Here is a 16,481-nt window from a genome sequence, read left to right as displayed (position 1 = left end):
CACACCAGCTGGGGATCTGGTCTCACACCTGGAAACTCTCCAAATTTTAACAAAATCCCATTCAAACAGAAGAATGTCCATTCAGTCAAAGAACATGTTTTCCCAGGAAGTTTATACTTACTCTCCTCTGGGAGCCCAACACAGATCTCTCTCAAACACAGGTATTTGGGAGTTGTAAGAGCAGCCCACCACTAGCCGGTAAATGTAGGTTCTTGACAAGGCAGAGAAGCGTGCATGGAAGTCATCGGGCACCTGACAGGCACTCAGTATTCTGGAAGGAAAGGAGAGAGTCAGAATCCTTTTTAATGCACTGGTTTTAGTTTGGTCAGCCCCTTTTACACCCACCTAAACCTAATGCGCATTAGCCTAATGCACATTAAGGTGACTTAGGTGCACATCTACACATGCACGTGCTAATGCACATTAACACAGGAATGTGGACTGACTTGGTACTAAAGTTAGTCCCAAGTCAATGGACACACAACGTGTTAGTGCATACTAGCACATCTACACGTTTGCTAATGCGATTTATTTGCAAGTACATTTAATACCTGCTTTATGCAGGTATCAAATTTAAGCTTGAATAGCCTTAAATTGCCATTTTTAAGGTGCATGAAGGGCGCATTAAGGGCCCTTAATGCACCTTCAATTGGGCTAATGTGCATTAAATGCGCACGTGTAGACACGCCCTAAGAAATCTCTCCACCAAGAATTAAACACAGAGCAGGATTCTCTGGAGGAAGCCCCACGGGTAATTCAGGGCATGGAAAGGTGTAAGCAGTGCTACACTGTCCTAAAACGGTAACAGATAAACCCTAAACTATGATATCTTTACTGAATTCACTAAAAAAAAAAAAAGAGAGACTCATCAGAGAATCAACATGATTCTCACTTCTCAGCCTACACTATTGTGCGACTGAGCACAGTTTAACAGCTGCTTCTTCCACCAGAGGAGGAGACACTGAATGCGTGTGCGTGAACCTCTGCATACACGTCCTTATATTCACCCGCACGCATGTGCATGAATCATGTACCGGGAAGTTTTGCCCTAAGAAGCCAAGCTGGAGTTTACTCGGTTTGTGGAGATCCTCTGGGATAAAATGTACTACCCAAACGCAAGCTATTATGTTCCATCAGCCCCAGCAGGGTCACTAGCTGTTCAGTGGCTGCTGCAAATATCAAGGGAAGCCTTGTGTTTTTCACAAAGAATTTACTGGTTTCTCTGGCATCCCTGGTAAGTCCCAGGAACAAAGGACACTGCAATTAACTCCCTTGTTACTGATGTGGTTAACTATCTGATCCCTCAACTGCCCTACTCCCTTTCCTCTTGATTCACTGCCATCATAGTTGGATCACACAAATCATGGGGAGACCTCTGTGATCTGAGCAGATCCCATTGCAGGAATGAATCTGCCAGTCGCTGGATTTCACTGCACGGCGATCCCTCCAGCACAAATGTTTTCACACAGATTACGGCCACTGATGCATCTAAGGAAGAGTCATAAAGGGGGCCCCCAAAGTCACAACCTGCTCCCCCGCTCCCAGGAAAGAGCCAGCTTGGCTGGAAGAGCAGTTGGATGATAAAACCAGATGTCCCGGCTTCTGCTACCATTAACTGCATCGTTCCCATGGTAACATCTTCAGGTTTTGTTGCCTTGTATATTAAATAAAAAGCTCTGACTTTGAACAGAGCCTCGGCTGAAACTGCTGGAAGGAGCTGGATTTCCTTCCTAGTTTCAGGATGTTCTTTCCTAGGCTTGTTCTGTGCTCGCCCTCACCATTTCCTTTTTGCTGTCTGCTTCCTTCAAATCCCCTTGCATCTCTCTGTCCTCACATGTGTTTGAGCTTGCCAGTCCCCTGATCTTATATATTTAGGCAAGATATTGTAAAAGCTCCCACTACTTTGATGCCTGTCTTCTCACCTCTGCCTGACTCTTGGACTCTAAGTAGTTTTCGTCCCAAAGTCTTTCCTGGCTTTGGGCTCCTTCTAAAAAGCAGGGGGATAGGATGACGGGGATACAGATGAGGCTATTATATTCAACAGCCCTAAGGACGAAGATCTCTGGTTTGTTCACACAGAAGGATGGGGTGCAGGGAGCAGAACCAGTTTCTGCACAGGTTGCCTCGGCACTTTCCAAGCAAGGGTGAGGAAGAAACCAATTCCCATGCTTTGCTCCATCTCTGGCTTCTCTGCAGTGACCGCTGAAGAGCTGGCCAACATGTTTCCCCATATATTAATGATAAATGCAGAGCGCTTCATCTGGGGAGGAATAATCGGTGACATGAATATAGGTTAGGAAGGGATGTCCATCAACACCAATGGTACCATTTCCCAGACTTCCACACATAGGAGGCTAAAAGCATCTGAAAAATAACCAGGTAGCTTGTTATAAATACAGTCTTGCTCTGGCTTCTTGGCAAGTTTCCAGTCCCTGTCTGGGCAGGCACAACGGGACACACGTACTGCCCAGCATGTGAGCACTCCCTCTGGCTGCTGTGCCACTCGCCTTGGGGAATTGAGGCCGCGAAGAAGGTGGCATCCAGAGCCACGCACCACGCTCCTGGGCTTGTTCCTTCCAAAACGCTGTTAATCAGCTCATTGCAGCAGATGGAGATAGCAGGAAACTAGGTCATTCCCCCCCACCCTGCTCCAAGACAGACATGACTTTGCTGCAGTTGGCTGTGAGCACGCAGAGAGCCCTGCTGCCTTAGATGGAGTCTGGCTGGAGCCAGGAGGAAGAGCGTGATGACTGTCCTCAAGAAACTGCCAAGAAATCACCAGCTCTTACATAGTCGGCATTAAATCATGCCCAGTGACCCTCCATCGATTGCAGGGGTGTGATGCCAGGGAAGGAATCAGCCAGCTTCCTCCAGTCATCCATTTTCAACTGCAATCCAGCTAGGGGAGAAAGAGTCCCACTGCTGCAATTATGATCCAATACAGGATGCCCTGGTTTATAAGACAGGGGGTAACATTTCAGATGGAGGAGGGGGTTGTGTGGTTTTCCCTCTCTGCTAACAGCAAAGCGAGAGCACCCCTGTCTCTCCCTGGCTGAGGTGGGACCAGTGCTTTCTCATCACTCTTGCTCTGAGTTCCCCACTTGTTCCAGTCTACCAAACTCCTGCAGACAACAGGTGACCTCAGCCTTTTCTCCTAGGGGTCTGTCCTTCTGGACTTCCACTCCTGCCAACCCCTCTAGACCCAGCAGCTTTGTTATTCTGCACAAGCAGCCTGCCATGGGTCTGCTTTTGGAAGTGTGCAGGCATATGTAGCCAAGGAGGAGAGCTCAGTGTTACTGCCCATCTCCCAGGTGACGTGGGGCAGCCTCTCTGCAGCATGCAGGGTTTCCGTCAGTGCTGCATGCCTCTGGCATCCGGCAAGGGGCATTCAGAGGTTGGCATGAAAGAGAATAAGTTGTCAAACATGATAGGAATTAAAAACCCAGTGCCCACTGAGACCAAGAGTTAGATAAGCTTATTTATAAATATTTTTCCCATGCCCTCAGGATTCTTGCCAGATGAAGTGGCTCCAGATCCTATCCTTAGCTGTAAATGGGTTGGAGCAGAGAAAGGGAATACAGCTGAGCCAGCGGCACTGACGTAGGTTTTCTGTAACAAAGGGGAGAGTGGCTCTGGCTGTTAAAGTACTTGGTGACAGAGAGACAAACTTCCTCCCCCCAGGCTGGCTGGGGGGTCAGAACCTGGACCCTTCTGGCTCTGCCAGCCCCGAAACCATAATTAAGCATCGCATTTCTTTTCTCCTGTGCACATGTCCCTGAAAACATCTAGTTCCCCCCTGGAGCCGTGCTTGTTAATGCTCAGACAATTAAGAAATAAAAACCCTTTTATGTACTCTCCTAGAGTAGTTCTTTCAGAAAAATCTATTGATGCTCACGTGATCCTTCTGTCCAAGTCTTCCTTCCTGGTCCTGCCCTGCAGAAGGAATGGCTACTCCTGTTACTTCATAGCTCGAAATGGGCTTCTGTGACTTCATCCACTAGACCGCTAGCTCACCCCTTATTTCAGTCATTCCTAAAAGCCCATTTTTACAGCTCTGTCTGCATTTTGCTCTTGGGATTTGCAAGGGAGAGCCGGCCCCTTGGAAGACTCCCAGTCCATGATGCTAACTGCATATAACACAAAGATGAACACGGGACCCAGCAGGGTAACTGCAGAATCACAGACCTCTGAGCTGTCGCCTTTCCAATGCAACGCATGTTCTCTCTCTCAAATCTCAGATCAGGAAAAGAGTGGCTTGGAAAGAAATGGTCGTGGGGGGAGAGGGGTTCTGGGCCAAATACTCTGAAATTTCTATACCAAAAAATCTGCCAGCTTTGCCAGCATTGCGAACAGTTTGAGCAGCTCCAGCCCTTCCACAGAAATTGGCTTAGTGTTCGCTAGCTGTGAGGCACTGGGCAGACTTACAGGCACTCTGAAATACTAAATAACCTTTCCATTTATGCCAGGGACTTAGCAAAGGGAATAAGGAATAGGGAATTACTCGTCCAGCTAGGACCCCTGCTGGGATCAATGGCACTCCATGCTGCTGGCTGTCACAGTGAGATCAGGGCCTCCTGTCATAAGCCGTGCGCCTGCTGTATTCGCTTACAAGAGCCATCCCTTAGCCACCGGAGCTGGTGGGAAGAGGAGTCCAGCTACTGATGGGAAACTCTGAATGAAAGTCAAATTCACGGGCTGAGGTTTCCACAAGTGACTGGTGATTGGAGGGTGTTTCAGTTTCAGAGGCCGCAGCTTGTGATGCCTAAAGGCAGTTGGTCTATGAAGGCAGATGCTCAGCCCTGTATGGAGACCGGGTCCACGTAATATATCTTAAGGGGTTCATGAAAAATCACAAGTCCCTGTAAAATTGGGCCAAGAGCTACCAGGACCTGATTCAGAGAGATGTTGCCTTGTTTGGTGGCTACAAAGGAAACAAGGGATATTTTTAAAGATCCCCAATCTATCCTAATGCAATATGCATGGTCTGGGAAGATGCTGCTAGTCATCCAAATGAACCAAATCCCAACTTCCTTTGTTTTCATCTGAAGCTCATATTTACTTGCTAAATCTCCCTGGCTCTCATGCGGGAAGCTTTTAATGAGCAGGCACGGAACTGAAACCAGCAGCAAAGGCAAACAAGTCAATCTTTCTGTTGTCGTTCCACTGCGAGCAAACACACTTCATGGAGCCATCCTCCTTGGCTGGGGAAGAAGAGATGACTTTAATTGGGCTCCCCTATGTATACGGTATATGCAAAGCTGCGTGGGCATGATATTCTTTAACATGCACGTTGCATGAGATGGAGCTGTGTGAGATGAGGTGCTTGCTACAGCACGGTAACCAGACTAGCTTTTGGGGAATAACAGGATCAAGAGCCATATAAAATCCCTTTAAAGCTGACCACGGCCCAGCCTCCACTACTACAGGGGTAGGAGCCACCAAAACAAGAGCAGAGTGCAACCATGAACCCCAGCACAAGGCCCAGCAAAGGCTGTGCCCAGGTCTACACAGACATAAAGGCAGGGTTAAAGAACAGGCTTCTGCAACATCCTTTGTGCGACAAGCACCTGGCCACCCGCTCCCTACTCTGGCCTGAGTCCTGCTGCCAGACCAGGGCAGCTTGGTGACCATGCAGCACAACTGGCCACATGGACAGATGAGCCCAGCTATGTTCACCCTTCCTACATGCAATACCTGTGCTGGCAAGATGGGCTTCACCACGATGAGTTGGCTTTGTTGCATCCTGGAGATAGGCCAGCTACAGAATACCATTACAAACCCTCCAGCACAGCCTAAGTAAGAGTCAGAGACTTAAGGCCATAAGGAGCTGCTGTGATCACCCCAGGTGTGCTCATTCTGGACACAGCTGAGCTGCATCACGCAGCAGCTCCTGTGACTAGCCCAGTTAAAAGGAGATCCCACTGCTTTCCCATTCATCCTCACAGCAATGAGAGTGCATGTGCCACTCAACCGAGTCATTAGGTGAGGCAGTAAAGTACAGGTTCTTCAGAAAGGGAGGGGAGGGGGTGTTTAAACCAATTTGCAGCAGGTCAGGAAGCTCTGCAGCAGATCTTCATCTACCCCCCAGCTCTCCAGGCTGGGAGGAGCTGCAGCAGCCTCTGAGACCCTGCGTCCAGCACAGGGTGAGTTCTGCAAATGGCTTTCGCTGCTGATAACACCACCAGTCCATTTGGAAACCAAACTCTATCAACAAGAGTAAGTTCTCCAAAGGCCTCCCCCCGCCCCGCTGGCCCCTCCTTCTCCCAACCACATGAAAGTGCTGAGCTTTCTGTTCAGCATTAGGAGAGAATTTCTCTAGGCAAGTAATATTTACAGAGAGGGAGGCGCAGCCGCTGCTCAGACCACTCCATTTCGTGCCCGTCACCACTCTCCTTAATATAAAGCAGCTGAAGCGCAGCCTGGGAAAAGACAAGAAGTGCCATCACTGAGCCTTGTCAAAGCCACGCTCTATCAGACCTATCCAGAATCACAGATTCCAGTCCCCCTTGCTAGTTTTTACATCTGTCTGAGACCAATAAGCCAAGCAAGGAGAGAAAAGCTCTCCCCATCCCTGAGATTCTCCTGCCATCTTCCCTTGGGATGCTGTCTAGCTGGGAACTTGTCTGCAGTGGCCACCCTGTGCACTGAAGGGGTCTGAACTGCTCTGTGGCTAAGAAGGAAGAAAAGTCTCAGCTTTTTTCATCATCATCGAACACTAGGCATCCCTCCCCTTATCTCTACCCCCGTCTGGAGCCCCACACTGAAATCCGGAGGCAATTTGTCCATCACTTCTCTGTCAATTCTGAGTTCATTGGGTTTATTTCTACTGAATCCATTAAACCATAAGAAGGAAAATAAATCAACTGCTGACACACTTTAGGTATGAGCTAGAGAAGCCTCTGCCTTGTTAAAAGCTTTTGCAGGAAGTTTGCTACCTAGCTTTTAAATGCTGTCTTTTAATGCAAACTAGAACCATTAAGGTTGCAGAGGGATTTGAACTTAGGAACCTTCAGTACTAAAAGTGCAAGGCCTGGTTGCCTGAGCTAAGGGAAAAATATCAGTAAGGGAGGATATTATCTCCTTCTGTAAAGAAAAAGCAAAATGCAGGTGTGAAGTCTCCTAATAGGGGTTTCAGGCAGACACCAGGTAAAGTACTGGGCTGACTACTGTTGTCCTTGACTTGGAGTCCTATTAACCAGGGTCACTGCGTGGCTTTTGATGGTGCTGCACTGCTAGAGATGATGCTTTGCAGGGGAGATGGAGGTCTTGTCCACGCTTGGTTAACAGCCCATGGCACTTTGTAGAGAAGCAGGAGCTCGGTCCTCTCTATACATTCAGGGACTCTGGGTTGTATCTTTAAACAGCCAGCATGTCCCCGCTGTCAAGGGGCTGCATTTTCACAGCAGGTGAAATGATCTCCCTCGAGCCCCTTCCTAACTTCCCAAGGTGAAGTGGAAAGGGTGGGCAGGTCCCTCTCTCAAAGAGTGCTAGACCAGTGGTTTTCAACCTGTGGTCTGTGGATGCCCGGGGTCCACAGAGCATGTCTAAGGGGTCTGTGAAAGATGACTACAACCAATCAAAAGTATGTGAATACTTACGCTTACAGTTCAAAGGGGTCTGGGCACCTCCATTCAAAATGGCCAAAGGGGTCTGCAAATGAAAAAAGGCTGAAAACCACTGTGCTAGAGAAAGGCAAGGCACCACAGTATCACGCTGTGCGAGCCCATGGGTCACCTATTAATTGCACAGCAGTGACTGGACCGCAATTTCTGGCAGCCCGGTGGACTGAAAGCTGATTCCTTCATCTTGCTCCTCTCAGACAACAGCTGAAGATATTAAAATCCAGTTCTGGGAAACACTGTTCCTCTCTCTCCCATTAACTTATCAGCATCCTTCACCTCATCAGTCCCAGAGCTCTCATTTATAATGCTCAGAGGCCAGATTTCACCCTCTGATCTAGGCAAAGGATCCTACGGGCTTCCAAAAGCGCCACATATGCTCACCAGAAGCTGGCTCTAGCCTTCAGCTCCCCCATCTCAATACTTACCTCATTTTTTTCTACAGAAAATACCCTTCTTACAGGCTCCTTTCCCCTAGCAACAAAAACCCAATTAAAACAGGGAAGAATTGCAAGGACAGATTATGGGGCATGCCTTTTCAAGCTTTATCCTCTACCCCGCCTTCCATTTGCCGTATTTTCCTATTGGAAACACTGAGAGGTGCTTCCTTCCTGAATGCAGGGAAGGGAATAATGGACCTTGTTAAAGAAAAGTCTTGCTTAAGTGTTTACAGCAAAAGCCAAGACAAGGAGATGGACTCATTGAGAGAGACATTAGCTTTCATAGACAACAACCCACCGTATCAGCTGCTATGACTAGGTTAATGGGTTGTTTAAAGCAAGATGGTTTTCGTGGGACTGAGCAAATTAGGTTCTTTGTATTTAAAAGCCAAATCCTGCTCAACTGTTTAAGGCTGTACAGTGACAGGATCACATCAGTACTTTTCACCCCCCGGGCCATTCAAAGTGAACCCAACAGGACCCACAATTATACTGGAGGAGCTGAATGGCTGTGTTACAGAGGACAGTAGACTAGATGGTTTAAGGGTCCCTTGGGCCTTAAACTCACTGAGCTCTACTTCCCAAATGACTGCTGCCCCCAACAGATCATGCTGGACTGTCATCCAGTTGTGAACTCCAGTTTCGTATCCATGCTCTCTCTTGTTTGCAAGGACAGGCCACAGTTGGCTTCCAAACCACTCGTGTCCCAGCCTAGTTTTCAGTCCAAAAATATAAGTCAAACTCCAAGTCACGGCATTTTGTTCTTTAAACCAGAAAGTAATTAGAAACCAAACCCTGTCCAAGCTGTGCCATGCAGCTGTGCTGGGCTCTTTTTTATATATGTTGTACAAGGTGAAAGCTATTGGGGGACAGTTCCCCACAGATGTTAAACATGTAACTGCAGCTGGGTTGCGAGATACTTGCTTCATGTGCTGGCCTCCCACTGTGAATTCGCAGGCCAAAAGGTAACCACAGCCACTGCCAATCTGTCTGGCTGGAGGTTTCCACTAGTGAAATTATAAGGATGCGTAGGCTCTTTGCAGTACAGCTGAGAGCTATGAAGGGGTGGAGAGGTTCAAAATTGAACTTGTTCCTGCTTTTTTTTTTGCTTTGTATCTTTTCAATCAAGTCTGTCATTGCTTTGCTGTGTCACGCAGGTAAAAAAAAAAATCATATTTTCTTTTTGAGTTTAAGAGAGTGAGTGGGCAGCTGGACTTGGCTGCTTGAACATGATCTCATGGAAAGAGTGTTTCTAGGGACTGGGATGCACCGTGGACACTATCTGAAGGTGTTTAAAAGGAACAGCAGTGACTAAGGCTAAGCTGATCCTGACAAGACAGCAGGCAGGAAGGTAGGCAAAAAGGATGAGAGAGCAGGGGGGTCTTTGTGGGTGCATGGGGACTGCTTGGCCACTTCTCCAAAAGACCTCCTAAATGTCAGCAAAGGAGCAGCAAACCCCTCAAAAAATAGTTCAAAGTGGTTAAAATGAGCTCTGTGCCTCTAATGAAAAGGCCCTTCCAGCACTTCCCCCTGCTGCCCCTATAGATGTGCAGCCCAAATTCCAAGGATTCAACTTAATCTTCCCTTCTGCTCTCCAGCAGAAACCATGGCACTGGCTCAGAGGCAGGAGCCTGCTTCTGGCTCTGAGATGGATGCTGCAGATGCCGTGGCTCCATTTATTAACTAAGCCAAGAGTCTTCAGACAAAAGGCCTCGTTGTATTAAAGACAAAGCATCAGTCATGCAGCTCCAAGAATAAAGCAGAGCCAGAGCCTGATCCTGAGAGGTGCTGACCACCTGAAGGCCATGGGAGCTACAAGCATCAGCACTTCTCCTGCTTAGAGACTAAGAGAGCTTTCACTGTTCGTGGGTAGGCAATGGTGCGGCAAGCATGATTTAGGACCAGTCGCTGAATTTAGAAGGCAAGTAGGCAGCTCTAACTGCAAGGCTCAATGGAGGGGTCATGCATGGCTACAGCCACAGCTGGAAACTCCCTGCAAGCATCACCAAGGACAAGCCCTGGGGAACAGAGCCCTGACCAGCACTGCAGCAGACCAAGCTCCAGCAACCATGACACCAGGAACAGGAGCAAGGAGAAGCAGAGAGCCCTCCCTCCTGGCCAGAGCTTTGGTACCAGGACCCCCTCTGGCCTACTTCTGGCTCCAGCACGGACTCAGGATGCAGGTGGAAGTGCCTAATTGAAATCCTGGGACTTGGGCATCTGGCCTGCATGGGCACGTTGGAAACTTCTAAGCAGTATCTTTCTGCATCTCATAGTGCTTAAACACCGGTGAGAGTCTAGCTCTCATGACCCAATCTGCAGGGGCGCTGAGCAGCACCTACACCAGAGGAAGATGGTGAGAGCTCTGGGTGAGCAGATCCTCCTTAGCCAGGCCCTGATCTCCGTCTGTCTGCCCATCTCAGCTGTGAAACAAGGGCAGCCTGCGGTGACCACACCACCAGCGTGTGCAAAACGTTCCCTGTGTTTCACTGTTCTGGTCAGCACAGGACAGCATTTCCTGAGCCCTAGCAAGCCCCTGGTATGGGACAGCATAATCCTGAAAATCCCAATGGGAAAAACGAGTGGCATTAAAATACTTGCCATGTGCTACCTCCCCCTCCCATACACGTGCACAAACAACACAAAAGCCTTCAGAGCCAGCACAATTCAGAGGCATTCCCCGACCCCCAGCAACTGGGTGCGATGCCCTATGCCCGGGGCAGATGCACAGGTGACATCAGCCCCGAAAGCCCAGGCTGTGCTGAGCTGGCATGTGGACTGGGCCTTGCTATACAAACCAGAGATTAGGACATAAAAAGCAAAGAGCGTGGGCTGGCAGAAGAGGGGCGCTTCACAATACTGTTGCTGTTCTTACCAACAATCCCTCACCTCTGAAAACAGCAGGATTTGCTTTTTGTCCTGGGCCTGCTGGCTCTGCCATTCGCCCCTGTAATCTACCCTTTGTTTAGTTTCATGCTGCCAGAGAGGGGGTGGGTCACAGTGATGTGATGGGACACGCCACACTGATCTTCACCCTGACGGACATCTTGCACTTCATTCAGATCTCAGGCCCTGGCCCAAATACCTTAGATGAGTTACTCCACTTCTGACATGCTTATTTTAAGTCATAAAGTCCCTTGGTATATTATTAATTGTGGCAGTCCCTTGAGACAAAACCCAGCGGGACTTCATTGCACAAGGTTTTGTTCATAGGAAGCAATCCCTGCCCACTTTAAGATCTAAATCTAATCCCATTTACAATCTAAATAGGCCAGACAAACAAAGGAATAAGGGAAAGGAGTGGAGACAAATATCTTATTTCCATTTGAGGATGAATTTGTTGGGTTTTTGCTCCCAAAACAATCCCCAAAAGACAGGATAAACATCTCTCATAGAGTTTACTCAGCAATTATTAAATGCATCTGCCTCTGGGGAGGAATAATCCAGCTATTTAATGGAGGACAGTAAAACCACACTATTTAGGAAGGAAGCAGATGAACACTGAGTTTATCCAGTCCTTTGAAAAGACACAAAATTCACACAGCTTAGAAACTGCTTATGTAAGTGAAGAAACTTCTTGATAAAAGCTGTCGGTTTAATGATAGTTTTTTTCCAGCAGTAATGCCTTGGAGGGTGGGTGTTTAGACTTGGGTTTTGCCCAAAATAAGCCAATTCTGTGATTCTATGAGAACTAGTAATAACTGTAATGGGGGAAGAGGGGAGGGGGAGAGAAAAAGAAAAACTGCCAGACATCCTATTCTCTTCTACATGGATTTTTCCACTGTGCTTATCGCTGTAGCTGTGCTCTCCTTTCTCTGGTCATCACCCACTTGGTATAAGAATGCAGAATTGTACACCCACCCCACTGAGCAAAGCAACCGGTTTCATTACAAGAATAATATCCTGGGGGATTCTGATTGCACTTTTCTCCACCAGGTCAAGCAGCAGAGCAGACTGTGCTGAGACGGGCTGGGGCTGGGGCTGGGGCTGGAGCAGGATGGGTGTGGAGCCTGCAATTCCAGCAGCAAACCCTATTTACTTGCTCTCGGGTTTTTATGCCGTGGGGCACAATCGTAATTCGTTGGGGTTTTTTTTAAGTGCTGGATTCAAATACACGAGCGAATGGAAGGCTCCTCTGAAAAAGGGCTGGACTACAACACTGTCCACTAATAATCTAGCAAGGACTGTGTATCCCAGTTGTATGGCTAAACTCTGGTGGGGTGGCCATGCCCTGAAACTAGTGACTATAAAGGGTGGCTTCTCTAGGAGACCCACAGAAAGTCTAGCTTAAGGGGGGACCCACAAAGGGGCATTACTGGATGCAGTGAGCTGGTCATACAGTGATGCCAGGCTGGCGGGATAGAGACCTTCTGGGTGGAGCAGGGCAGCTTGCAGAGGCGTCTGATAGAGCCCCACCTGCATATGGAAAAACACAGGACTTCTTCACTTCCTCCCCCCGTGACCACAAAGCAAAGCCTCATCCTACCACCCAACTCACTGGATCTCTTCAGATTTCAGCCAGTGATTGAGAGAGGAGACAAGAATGCTCCCCGGAAAAGGCGGCTTCCCAGCCTCCTTCTGGATGTCAACGTGTGCTGAGTTGCACAAGGCGTGGACGCCAGCATCTGTCTCGCTGGAGATGCAGAACTTGATGGGAACGAGAGGTTTGAGATTCTGGGCTGCCTGCTGCAATGCAACACAAGAAGGGATTGTGAGCACGTTCCTGTGGAGCCCCTAGGATATGGCCACTCCTGCCTTCCCCCACGCCGCTGAAGTCACCAGGAGTTTTAAGCCACCCTCACTCCTACCAAAGTGCCTCGGTCTTTGTCCTGAGCAAGTGATAGAAGAGCAGTGACTGTGCCTGTTTAAGGCGAACATGTACAGCAAGCCTAACTGCCAGTGGCTATTCACCTATGCCTTCTTTTGAAACCAGTTTTATGCAGCTACCCTCTTGGGGAAGAGAGATTTCTCAGCCCCCACCCCACCGTGCTTACCACGACACACTGCTAAGAACCGGCGTCAGATTGCTTGAGATATAAAACTAGCCTCCCCCATCACTCCCAAATACAGAAGAGCCCTCTGGTCCTCATTGGGGCATCAGATTTGGATGCACCGAGGACTTCCATGATGAAGCCCAGGCACATGAACCACTGGGACTTTCTATTTCTTTAGGCAGTGGCTACAGTCAACCTGTACTTTCAGAACACAAGGGGTCATTTTTGGATGCCCGATGCGAAGCAGTCTAAAGCAGCCTGATTTCCAGACTGAGCACCTGCCCTTGGGAGAATCAGGCTGTTGTGAAGGGTGTCTCAAGCTAGGCACCCAAAAATAGAGGCATGAAAATTCACTTGTCACTCCTGAAAATGTAGGTCACTGTTTTTCAGATGATTTTCGTCATGGGGAAAGAGCCGAGCACTTGTGACAGATGTTAGTCATAGTCTTTGACACCCTGCTGGCAGGTTCTCAGGTGGGCTTGGAAGGGAGAAGATGGTGCAAAAGCCTAAATAATACAGTAGAAAAGATTTTTTTCCCCTTGAGATAAAAGTTACTTTCTTCTGAGGTAGCTCTGGCCCTAAAGCTGGCCTACACCAAGATGCTATACCATTCCAAGCTTTCCCTAGCCCTGGCCACTCTTCCCATATTGGGGCAGTAACTGGAGCAGGACTGAGTGAGCAGGGGTGAAATTAAACTCAGTAGCAGGCCAGGTGGGCAAAACTATTCCCACGCCTTTTAAGTGACGCTATAAAGGGAAGGAAGATGCTGGATTGCATTTGAAGCCACACGCTGGGTGTGACAACCGGTCAAGGTCCCCAGGGATTAGGTGAGGTACAGCAGCTCCTCAGCGGACACCAAGTTGCTTCCCTCTATTTGTCTACAGAGAGGTTTCAGTCGTCCTATTTCATGAAGCAAGGCCCGACTCTATTCAGGCTATCCATGCTCCTAGAAGACTTGTGGACATGGTGCGTTCAAGAGACTGATCATCAGCCTCAAGGGACTGACTTTGGCAGGTCTTTTGCGAGGTGTAAGCTTCATCCTTTTGTTTTCCATGAAGACCATCCCTGTGCAGAAAACTGCAGCTGATGACTGCAGGCATATGTTCCCCCCAAGCCATAACGGGAGCAGGGTCATAATAAGCAACAGCACGCTTCCATTAATTTTTAAAAGCAGAGGAGGAGCCAGGGGACCAGACTAGCAATAATATAGTGCTGATGTAATGGATTTCCTTAGGCCCATGGATTAAGGCCCTCTCCCAATTATATGCAGGAGTGAGATGCCAATGCATGGATGTCTAGGCGGGTGCACAAGTGAAAGGACAAATGGCACAGACCCATTTCACCTGGAGGACAGGACGGAATTTCCTTCTATTCACTGCCTACAGCATTGGACAAGGTTGCTTCTGTTTGCAACATCCCTTCCTTTCATGCTGAGACCTGCAGCCACGTTGACGCGCTGTCCCGCTCACACTGAGACTTACATCACGGCAAGACTCAAAACGGAAAATGATGCATATGTAATTTATGCAGTCTGAGGGCTGCATCTTGCTACTGCCAGAATCACCCTGCTTGGGCATGAAGCTGCAGTTGGGATGTTCGTGTTAAAAAATGTAAAATGATGCACCAGCATACTGATCCTTTCCAATTTTCAAGAAAAGGGGGGGAAGCAGCTTGGGACCAGTCAGATTTTGCATAATGACTCGGGCAGGACTGATGAATTAAAAACCTGTTTATAGAGCCATCAAACCAAACCTGTTTACAGGGCCATCACACCATGGTCTGTGTGTGTGTGTGTGTGCGTGCACGCGTGCGCATGTAAGGATTTATCTAGATCAGGATAAGTTAGATTTTCTTAAAACCTCTTGTGTAGTCAGGGCAGGTTTTAATTTTAACATGTTAGCCAGTCAGGGTGAACCCATGACCCATTAACACATTAAAAGACAGCTTTCTGTCGACACTAAGGTTTTACAACTCAGCTCTCACAACCATACATGTTTTACCCTTGTGTAGAATAGGTGCTCGAGACAGAAACGCGAGTGCAGCTGGCACAAGTGGGACACATCTAAAAGATGGACTAAAAAAAGAAAGAAGAAAACCAGATTGATGGTTATAAATGTCCTTTCCTCTCCCACCTCCCATCCCAAGGAGACCCAGCAGTGATCTTTATTAGATTTCAATTTGGTACCACGAGTCAATAAAGATTTAACCGCTGACTCGGAAATGCCTTCCAGACTCCCACTATTTTAGCAGACAGGATTCCAGCCTCTCCGAAACAGACCGCTGTAATGTACTGGGAGGCGAGGAAAAATGTAACTGAGCTGCAGGGGGAAGGCCTGGGAACCAGAATGCGAACAGCCCAGGTCTTTTCCTCTTCCTAATCCTTCTATATGGAGTTCACATGTGGTTACAATTAACAATGAAAATCTTTATTTATTACCCTTAAGCAGAGAGGAGCAGACAGAAATTAAACAGTTTGCTTCAGCAGACCCTGGCATGTGGCTCAGCAATTTGTTTGAAAGCGAAGGCTGAGTTGAAAGGGTAAACTTTCTATATGATGCGTTTTGGTTTTGTAGATTTTTTTCTTTTCCAGGCATCAGGGAACCACAGCAAATCCACAACTGAGGACCCAGGATGAGAGATGGAAAACATCCTGCTCTTTGTTACAGACCACTCAGATCAACCCGGACTCCGTCCTCCACCGCTTCCCTGACTCAACATGGTCCGTACATCCCATTTCGTGCCTCTGCCTGAACAAAACGGGTTGGTCCCAAGGGAGTGTGTCCTACAGCAAGGTTTGGGTCCCTCCCCTCCTGGAGGTTGGCCTTTTGGAGAGCAGGCTGGAAAGGAAGAGTGGACAGGAGGAGACGAGTCCATTTAATCGTTCCCTACACCTCGGTCAATGAACCGCTGAGACGCACAGCTGGATGACTGGGACAACACAAAGCTATTTTCACAGCTGCCTCTCTCCAGCAGGACATCCTCCCAGGCAGAGTCCTCTGGAGAGGACACCAAGGGAGATACAGGCTGGAGTGGACATTGGAGGAAGAATGCAACCAAGAGCAACGTCCAAAACTAAGCTAGCGAAAGCCGCTCTCCCTCCAGGCCCGCAGGCACGGGGACCTTCAGAGACACCGCCACTCATTCCTGCCACCGATACCTTTCGGTAGTTCAGCAAAAGGATGTCCTCATCCACCTTCTTGCACAGAGCATTTCTAAACCACTGAAGCCACTTGCAGGAAACTTAGAAATGACCCCAGGACTCCTGTGAGCGTCCTCTGTGTGGCACCCAGATGTCCTTTGAGCCCGTAGGCAGATGGCAGTTGGCTTGCCTTCATCCCTGTAATGCTAATCTGCTAACATCACCTGCAGGGCATTATGAAGAGATGCATCATTTACTCGTCAGTAATTGTGTGCGGGTCAGCTGGAAT

The 16,481-nt window shown here is 48.4% G+C and overlaps 1 protein-coding gene across 1 annotated transcript in view; it reads right to left on the bottom strand.

Moving 5' to 3' along the window:
- Nucleotides 1–16,481, bottom strand: part of PUSL1 (pseudouridylate synthase-like 1) — a 61,878-nt gene that overhangs the window by 34,463 nt on the left and 10,934 nt on the right. The window contains exons 3-4 of the mRNA XM_019511556.1: nucleotides 12,558–12,745; nucleotides 122–271 (exon numbers count right to left, since the gene is read on the bottom strand). Coding sequence (XP_019367101.1) covers nucleotides 122–271; nucleotides 12,558–12,745 — 338 coding nt within the window. The remainder of the gene's footprint in view (nucleotides 1–121; nucleotides 272–12,557; nucleotides 12,746–16,481) is intronic.

This window comes from Gavialis gangeticus, unplaced genomic scaffold, assembly GCF_001723915.1.
Source record: "Gavialis gangeticus isolate Ggan-Ray unplaced genomic scaffold, GavGan_comp1, whole genome shotgun sequence".
Taxonomy (NCBI): Eukaryota; Metazoa; Chordata; order Crocodylia; family Gavialidae; genus Gavialis; species Gavialis gangeticus.
This window is presented reverse-complemented; position numbering and strand designations above follow the sequence as displayed.